The 9,705-nt window shown below is 38.9% G+C and overlaps 1 protein-coding gene across 1 annotated transcript; it reads right to left on the bottom strand.

The window, feature by feature from the left end:
* Positions 1–667: 667 nt before the first annotated feature.
* On the bottom strand, positions 668–4,700 carry LOC148855056 (auxin efflux carrier component 4-like). Its single transcript, XM_088941694.1, has 6 exons — positions 2,984–4,700; positions 2,590–2,884; positions 2,357–2,442; positions 1,575–1,732; positions 1,392–1,468; positions 668–1,280 (listed from the first exon to the last, which is right to left on the bottom strand). Exons 1-6 carry the CDS (start codon positions 4,251–4,253, stop codon positions 1,214–1,216), a joined length of 1,953 nt encoding a protein of 650 aa, XP_088797820.1. The 5' UTR covers positions 4,254–4,700; the 3' UTR covers positions 668–1,213.
* Positions 4,701–9,705: the final 5,005 nt, after the last annotated feature.

Here is a 9,705-nt window from a genome sequence, read left to right as displayed (position 1 = left end):
TGATGGACGGCCGACGTAGATGATCCTATTCGCCGCACCTCTGACGTAATCATCCATCTAATCAAAGTCTTTATATAAAGTGGAAGAGCTTTTTCAGTCGCCCATCTGATTGGCCACGGGCCCACATCCAACGGGACCAGAGATAATATGAGCCGCTCGATAAAAAATGAAGATGAAAGGGAAAGGACTCTCTTTCCCCAATTCTCCCCAAACTTTTAAAATGGATTGTGGAAAGTCAAGGAGAGGAAGAAGGCCCAAAAATCCATATGTGCTTTTGGGACTTCGGGGTTGCTTTCTTTCCTTCTTTTCTTAATCCCCAGTCTTTTAGAACTTACATGAAAAAACATAATCATGCATAAAAAGGAGATGCTGCTACTTCTTTACGTTTTAACTTTATCCTCTCTTGTCAATGAACTATATCCACACACACCGACCTCACAGCCGGTATTGGCCGTATATCGAGAACATCTCCAATACTTGCATTTTCAATACAGGGTGGGGCGTGACTATGAGATCAGTGTGAGGTGCGCTTTGAGAGGAGCATATTTCAATTCTATATAATCAAATCCTAGCATACGTAGATTACCTGAATGAATACGCACATAGTTTGATTACACAAGGAAGAAATAAGACAAACGGGAAAATTTGCAGATTGTACACCGCGAAGTTTAGGAGTAAAAAGATCTGATACTTCATTGCCTGGGTGGTTTGTTAGTTTCCGAGGAAGAAAGATGAATGTTTTAGCCCGGAATACACACAAGATTCTAAAAGAAAATGAAAACAAATTAGAAAACAAAGAATCGATCGACATCGACCACCCAATCGGCCAATCCTCGTTTCCTCTGTTTTTGTCCAAGTGGTGCTTGACCAACTCTCCTTTTCCTTCACCTTCTCAACTCGGAAGTAGAGTTCTTAGGATCCAATTTAACACAGGTATTCGTTGCCCATTTAGGGAGGTTTGTCTTCTTATCTGGGGTGGGTTTCATGAGTCAGTCGGCCTTTCCTTTGTTTACAAAAATTGGACGGGAGAATGGGGAAAGGCGTCAAATTAAAGCTTGGTACATACATTACGAAGGTCATCGCTTGCCGGAGAATTGACCTCCCTAATGGCATTTTCCGGCTTGAGTAAACTTTCGCTTGTATTACAAACCCAATTCTTCTTTTCTATTTTCTGTTTCTGTACGTAGCTGTTAACATCTATCTCCTCAATTTCTCATAACCCAAGAACAATATAGTAGACCAGAGTGATTGGCAGCGCTATTAACATCCCAAATATCACCCTGAAACATAACCATTAATATATTATTAAGTCAGTACTGTTAGTAATTGTTAAAGCAAGATTAAAAAAGTTCAGTTATTTGTTTATTAATTCTACTCTCTTCGTCACTTACGCAGTACTGAGAATGGTTGGGTGGACGTTATATTCTTTGGCGAACACAAAAGGGACGATCCCCTGCGGAAGAGCGGCCTGAAGATGGAAAAATCAATAAATTAAAATAAAACAATCTAAGTAAAGAGCCTACAACTGAAAAAAAAAATACATAAAAGATTGAAGTCTTTTGTTTCTCATTAACCTGTACAATTGCGATGTGGAGGAGCTGGCCGCGTAAGCCAACTGCAATAGAAGCCGCGGCCATTACGGCCGGACCCGTCAAAAACCTGACGGCCATGGCGAAGGCGGCCACCGAGTTCCCGCAGGCGATTATCTTCGGTTGGAGTGCCATGAACAGCCCTGCCCCAGGCGCAAAATGCAGATAAAATCAACACATGATAGCAATAGAATTAGAAAAGAAAAGAAAAATCCATCTTTTGCTAAACTGCGCACGCAGTGGCGTGCAACCTCCGGTGACGGTGAGTAACCAATTGATGCAGTTGCAGTCTTGGTAGCGACCACCCCAGGAAGACAGGACCACAAGCAACGTGCTAGAAGGTCCCACGTGTCGGACATCCAGGCTCCTACTTATGGTCCAGCGGTAATTGACGTTTCGTGAAATTACCGAAAATACCCAAACTGCCATCCAAATGCCACGGAAGTTGTCTTGTTGTAGTAAATCTAAAATCTAAATGCCCATCCAATGATCCAAAGTCCAAACAGTTGTTGTGGGCCTTGTGGCTACTGGGTAGAGAGGATCACCATCCACCAATCATGGTCCACTGCCCACTAATTGACGGCCAAGATTGATTACCATTGGCTACTGAGCGAGCCAATGTGCGGCCACCGCTGAGAGATAGCTGGGAGCTTGGGAATGGAGTGAATGGTGAGTTATGAGTGGAGAAGCAGAAACCCCACCCCCAAGGCTCACGTTAGTGGCAACTAGAACTACCAATCAAAGAGTCGTCGCGAAAACAGACTAACCTAAGCTGAACATGGCCATGCCGAGACCAGCATCGGAGAGTATAGAGATTGAACCCTTTATTATTTTGGGCATAGACAGATCCCACCTGCATTAACGACAAAGGAATTTCCAGAAACTATCAATCCAAGCAAGAAGACAAATTAGATAATAGAACTTGTTTAATGTTTATAAAAAAAAAAGAACAAAACTTCGGGTTTTTTAGGGCTTTATCTAATTCGGGGACTCTGCTCACCGAAAAGCGATGAGAGACCAGACGACACCGATGAGGCTCGAGTACGTGTTTGGGTTCCGGATTAGCTTGCGCCAAACCATGATTAGAATAAGCCGGGTCATCACACTTGCCGGTGGCATCTGTTTCCCGGCGCCGGATTCTGTCGTTCCCACAGCTTTCGGGTGTAACTCAGCAGTCGAGCTCGACCCCAGCTTGGAAAGGCCAGTCGCCCCTTCTTTCTCTCTGTCCTCTTCTCCTTCACCCATCATCATTCCTCTTCCACCCGGGAAACGGAGGTCCTCCCCACCAAAGACCTCTGCTTGAGCAAATCAATTTAATTAAAAATAATAATTAAAACGAATAATTTAAATTTTAATCATTTTAATGTGGTGTTTCCCTTTTAAGTTTTACCCACCTTTGTTCCCACCATTTTGAGGGTGATCAGCTACTAACATCCGGATCTCCTTGGCGCTCTGATCAGAGCGTCCAGATTGCTCCGTCGCACCGAAATCTGTCCCACCGAATACGTGGAGCCCACCGCCTTCGGACACTGGTGAAGCGCTGGAGCTCCATACGAACATGTGAAGTTCCTTGGCATCGTGGTTCGCTTTACCCTGTCCTTGCGCTTGCGTCGTCGTCTGCTGCAGCTGCTGTTGCTGCTCTTTCTTTGCGCTTTTGGTGCCGGTTGAAGAAATCTCCGGATTCGGCGCAGGATAAGTGCTCGCAGTCGGCACAGCAGGATAGAAGCCGAAGCGAGGAGAGGTGACGGATGCTGCTGCTGCAGCTGGGGCACAATTCTCCTCGAAATTCGACGGCCTCGGGGTCGGACCCCTCGATGACTGTACTGAATACAAGTCTCCCGGTCCAAAATTGGACTGCCTCGCTGGGAAGCCTTGAAGTCCGATCATTGAATAGAAATCCGAGTTGTTAAAATTCGAACCCCTCGGCGTTGGATTCTTCGACGAACTCAAGCTGTAAATCTCTGCCCCGGTGAGATTGGATGGGCGAGGCGTCAATGCCGAGAGTGAACCCGGTCCAAGCGACCTTCTTGACGCATTCGACTTCCTCACCGTCACGTGAAGCTTCCCATCGTTTCCGATCTCCGCATCCGTCTCCAAGAAGTCCCGGCCGTCGAGCGACACGACATCGGAGTCGATCTTGAACGAGACGATCGACCCTGCGGTATCAGGGAACTGCTCCATGATCAGCATCTTCGCGCCACGGTACTCGAAGAGGAACAGAAGCAGTGTATACCAGATGATACACTGCAACACGACGACCTGAACCATGAGATTGCCTGCCTCCGGATTATACATGGCTATCAAGAGAGGGATCCCCATAACCAAGGTGTTGGGCAGCGTGGAAAGAGAGAAGATTGTGATTAACCATTCAAGGCTTCCGTTCCTGGTAAAGTTAGCCCAGATGCCGAGAACGACGATCATAATTATCTTCTGCAATGTATCGGCGGCGATGAAATGGAAGTTCATCTTGTAAGGGTTGTTGGTGGAGATGAAGTGGAAGGAGAGAAGTGGAACGGCGAATATAGCGACGAAGCGGTTGATGCCGGAGCACTGGTCCGGCGAGAAAATCTTCCACCACCGAACTGAGCCATAGGCTAAGATCATAGCCACGTAGAGAGGAACCATGGCGGCTAAGACAGTGTAGAGATCTCCCCATGAAATCATCTTTCGAAATCGTCGGAACCGGTGAGAATCAGAAATGGGTAGTTAGGTTTAGATCTAATGAGACCGAAAACCAACAGTGTAGAATAAAATTGGAGAAGATAGGAATTAAGGGTGAAATGGGGAGAGAGGAGGAACCGCTTATTAACTAACTGGGTATGAAAGACCTCCGCTGCTACTTCTTCTGTCGTTCTGCTGATGGTTAGGAGAGAGAGTGCTTGAATTGGAGAGGAGGGCGTAGAGAGAGAGAGAGGTGTGAATTTACAAAGTGTAACTTTAGAGGGATATATATAGGAGGGAGAAGGAAGGGGGGAAATGGGTTGAATGCAGATTGGACTGTTGGAGTGATGGAGTGGAAAAGAATGAGCGCCTACTATGGTTAAGTTAACCGGAGAAGATGGATAGGATAGGGGGTTTATGAACACAGGTGGCGCAAACAGAAAAAAACATAATTTGGATGAAACATTTTTTCTTTATAAATGATTTTGGGAGAATTGCATGCTAATATCGTGAATATAATATGACCCTGGAGAGACCCTCCATAAATGTTGTTAGGGACCAGACCGGATGGCTTAACGGTCGGAACTAGGGGTGAGTACGGGTTGATTTGATTGGGTTTCAAGGCAAAACCTCAAATCAATTTTCTAAGATTAAATCCAAGGATTGCAATTTTGTTGGAAATTTTAGGGTATTTGATCCGTCCCAATCCTAATAGAACTCACTTATCAAAACACTATATATAGGGTTTAGGATGAATTTGAGGTTTTATATTAAAACTTTATTTGGAACAGGATTGAGTTTTGACCTTAGGGTATCTGGCACCCAAATCCAACTACACTTAACGCATGTGCCCACTCCCGATGCCCGAATATAAACCCATCTCTATCTATCTACATGGCATCACATTTTATGATGTAAAATTGGATGCAATGTTTAAAGTGTGAAAAATGTATTTAGATTTTGGATATGTATGAATAGAAAGAAAATTTAAGATACACAATGGATATGTATAGCTCTAATAACTATACATAAGAAAAATGTATTTTATAGTTTATGACTTTATGTGAACTGTGAAGTATAATTTCATCATAAAAATGGGATGTATAAACCATCAACATGTCCCAAGGAAACATTAATATACATATACATGCATAGCTAAACAAACTAATACCATAAATCTTATTAATGGTGAAGTAAAAGGTTACAAATTTTAAAATAAACAAAGTTTAATAAATAATGGTGTTATGTGTAGTAGAAGTACATTCTCCTAGGAAATTAGTCATACAAGAAGTTCCTAAAATGTATAACTGAGATTATAGAGGCAAAAGCATTCAGACTTATTTGATAATGGAATTTATGGGTCGAGACCTTGTTTTAAATCCTTTTAATATCTTAATTTCATACAATACTAAAGAGAATTAATGTTATTAGTGGTGTGTTAAATAAGGTTAGTTATGAAGTCAATTATATATGATAAATGAAATACTAAATAGAGTCAATTATAACGATTTAATTAAAGTAATTAAATTAGGATTTCAAATTTCAAAAGAGAGTGATAGCATTGATACCATATGTCAAATAATAATCGGGTGGGGTGGTGGGAATTTCATAGGTACCCTACCTGTTGCCATTCCTATTAAAACCTACACTATCAAGATTGGTTCCAAATAGATCTGTTCATGGACCAGGCCAGGCTTGTGGCCCGAACCTAATCCATTAATAGGACTATTTCTAAGGTCCATGCATGGCACCTGTTTTTTAAATAATAATAATAATAATAATAATAATAATAATAGCTTTAGTATATTGCACTTTGGAAGCTTTGGCCTTGGCTAAAAATCTACCGTAAACATTCTACATAGTCAATGGATCTCAAAGAAAATAAACCATTATCCATGCATAAACAACCTAATCCATAATCCAACTTCATACAAATTCCACAATCTACACAAATGCAATCTCTATGCAAATATAATACAATCTGCGATCAATCCAAATTAATAATATACATAACTAATACATCATCTATCATTCAAATCCATTCATTAAGTTTAAATTTCGCAGGCCCTGGGACCAGCCTGGTGGGAGTTAGTTCCAATAATTTGATCATTTGAAACCAGACCCTATTCAAAAATCGGTTGAAAGGTTTAAGGTCAATTCCAATTGAATTGGTTCTAGGTAGAAGCTCAATGCTCACTCCTAGTTGGATGCTAGAACAACAAAATCTAATTCTTTAACTTTCGCCAAAAAAAAAAAAAAATCTAATTCTTGTTGTTTCATACTTATTTTGATAAAATACAGTATTAAAAGATAATTTTTGAACCATTTTTTATTGTATTTGTGTGTGTGTTTTTCATCTTTGCATATTTTTGGCAAGTCGATCAAACGGTCTAGGCAGATGGTTGAAACCTTTGACCCACGATCTACATCGATTCCAAGTCTTATATTTGCCCTTAATAGAATCATAGAATGGAATGAGAAAATAGGGTTTGCACTTCAAATAGCTAATTGGTCCTGTAAAGTGTAGTGGATCATGGTTTATATCCCTACTTGCTTGTTTGGTTCAAATAGGAACCGAAATTGAAATTAGAATCGGTTGGGGGGTGTGAATCACCATTCCACCAGGAATGGGAGTTGGAATGGACCCTTAATTATTTATATTAGATTTCATCAAATTGAGAAGTTATTTTTATTGAACTAAATGAGGTTGATTTAAATTTCATGATATGGAAAAGACCTCTGGGTCATCTGAGAAAAAAAGATAAACTTCATGATTTGTACTTTTAAATTGACCAAAAAGTCCAAATTTTAGGCAGTATTTTGATTTCAATATGTTATGTTTTTAAAAGCAATTTTACTTTTTTCCTAATTTTGTTTTCCACAACCCAAAGTTTAAAATAAAAAAAAAAATCCCAAATGGAGCCTGAATTATATGCATTAGGCTTGTGAGATTGATTTACTGAAGAATTACTGTATTAAATTGAATGATCATAAAGAAAACTGTATAATGCCACTTTAGTAAAAGTTTTCAGGTTCGATGCTTGTTATTAAAGAAAACCATAACCTAGGAATATGGTTATGACTAAAACTACATTTATTAAAGCCAAATAATAAAAACGACTATATCCTACCGAAATCCTAATAAATAAAAGGTATCAAAAGTCAGAAAAAAAGACATCAACAACATGTTCATAAAGCCAAAAGCCCCAGCTTACCATCTTACTACATACTAGAATCATGGGCTGTTAAATCTTATCGAACCCAAGCCCAAATACAGTCCAGTGTTTTTCATTCAAACGTTTTTATTTCATTAGACAGAAATTGTCCATTATTTTATTATTTTTGTTAAAATAATTAAAAATAAAAGCAATGAAAAAAAAAACCTAAACATATTGGGAGTTGAGATTCATTTACGTTTTCTTTTTTCATTGATTTTATTTTTAATTATTTTGATAAAAATAATAAAATAATGGATAGTTTCTGTCTAACTTTACAAAAACATTTAGATGAAAGACACATTAACCGGGATATGTGTCACACAGTTATTATGTGCTCACTCATTGTGCATACCTAACCTGCTCACTCTTGAATACATACCCACATAACACTTTATGAAGCGCCCCATCAAGTTACAGGGAATCCTGTCAGCTTGGACAGTTGATGAACCACACTCTCCAGCCCTTGATCTCCAAATCTTTGGACCACAAATCAGAAATTTTCGTACGGTTTCTAAGGAGTGGACAACGAAAAAAGAAATGTCACACATCATAACAAATGCAATTTCAATTTTGTATATATCCACTTATTTTGTGTTATTTTCATGCATTAAGTTTTGTCAATATTACCAAGGAGCCAGGCAAACAGTTAGCATCTTTGAAGTCAACATTTCTGAGTTGCATGGTGAAAGGGTTTATAAGAATTTCCTTGTTCTGATGAATGCTTGTAGTCCTTACAATTCTCTCATATTTCAAGTCTAGGTCCCTTATACAGTGACTGACTTTTTGAATGGGCTTTTGTGTTAATTATGCTCCGTTTGTTTGCAGTGCAAATTTTCAGTGGCATTGGTGTAAATGCATGAGAGTGCAAATATGTCTTTTGAATGCAAATTCTCGTTTATTTTTGCTTTAGGTTTAGCTTTGTCTTATTTGTTTGTAAGAAGTAAAAAATAATGTTAACCCTACTTTGTATGAAAGAGAACAGAGGTAAGAAGAAGGTTATTTCTTTTGAGTGTTGTTCCGATTTGAGGTTGCTGGAGGGTGCAAGTTTTTCATCAATTTTCACTTTTTTTTCTTGAAGCATCTGACACAATTACAAGGGCAAGTTCATTACTTAGCTTGATGAAGCATCTGATATAAGGATATTGGAGAGAAGAGAGGGAACAGATAACCAACTAAAAGGTCTATGAAACATAAAACTTGTACGCACTCCGCACCACAGCATGGGCAGCTCCATTTGCTGATCGATGAACGAACAAGTGGGAAAGGTGTGAGAGTATGATTGTAGTTGTATGTAATCGCCATGGACCATGGTGGTTGTAGTTGTAGTTTATCCACCAACAGAAGTTGAACAATGGTAAAAACATCACCTGACGTTAGATAAATCTACAAGAAGAAGACCCTGAAGAAAAGCCGTTACTTTAGACGAGGTGGGACATTGATGAGAATGAATAGGTATCAGATAGGAATGTAAATGAGACAGAAAAGAAAAAAAAAAAATTGCTTCCTATTGAGATTTGAAATGAGGAGGTTCTCTTTTTTTTTGGGATTTTGAGAGGGGAAAGTTGGTAAATAGGATTTTAGTTCCGATTGATCAAGAATCTCATTTTCATTTTTCAGATTTATGTGAGGAATAAAGAAAGTTTATTATACCCATCTCTTAGGTGGGTAAATAACTTTCTCACCTACGGAGAAAGTTGCTAATACTTGAATGTGACAGAAATACATCATTTAATAATGAACTTTTATGCTTAAAATGGCCATTACCTTATTTACTTGAGAAATAAAAAGAACATGGATAAATACACTTATCCAGTAAATATTTTCTAAGAAAACCTTACCTAGGTAATTACGTTTACCCGGATAAATCATAGTAATAAGTTGTATGGAATAGGAGCGTAAATCATAATAATAAATTGTATCAGATAAGAGTGTTAATTATAATAATAAATGTATGCATAACTAAAATAGGTGCAAAATTTGCTTCGTATTGAGATTTGCTCTGCAAGCAAAGAGAGTCTTGGCATGTAGTCATTGCAAGGCCATTTTCTCAGGTTGATAATTAAAATGGACATTCCATAACCCACTACAACCAGAATATATATAATTGCAATGATGTGTAGAGCTAGCGTTGGGTTTATTTCTATTGAAGAAAGAAAATGAAATAAAATTGAAGTCTCTAAAAACAATCCTAAGATATGGATGAGAGTCGTGAGACTAAGCATAAATAAATAAAAAGG

The sequence above is a fragment of the Nelumbo lutea genome, chromosome 4, assembly GCF_056320005.1.
Source record: "Nelumbo lutea isolate HS-2025 chromosome 4, American lotus-T2T, whole genome shotgun sequence".
Taxonomy (NCBI): domain Eukaryota; kingdom Viridiplantae; phylum Streptophyta; class Magnoliopsida; order Proteales; family Nelumbonaceae; genus Nelumbo; species Nelumbo lutea.
The sequence above is the reverse complement of the archived record's forward strand: the minus strand, read 5'-3'. Positions and strand labels throughout refer to the sequence as shown.

Coding starts and splice junctions, on each gene's coding strand:
- LOC148855056 (XM_088941694.1), bottom strand. CDS start 4,253: ATGATTTCATGGGGAGATCTCTACACTGTCTTAGCCGCCATGGTTCCT. Junction 1,733..2,356: donor CATGGCCATGTTCAGCTTAG/GTTAGTCTGTTT, acceptor CGCCTGGGGCAG/GGCTGTTCATGGCACTCCAA. Junction 1,281..1,391: donor CCAACCATTCTCAGTACTGC/GTAAGTGACGAA, acceptor GTTATGTTTCAG/GGTGATATTTGGGATGTTAA.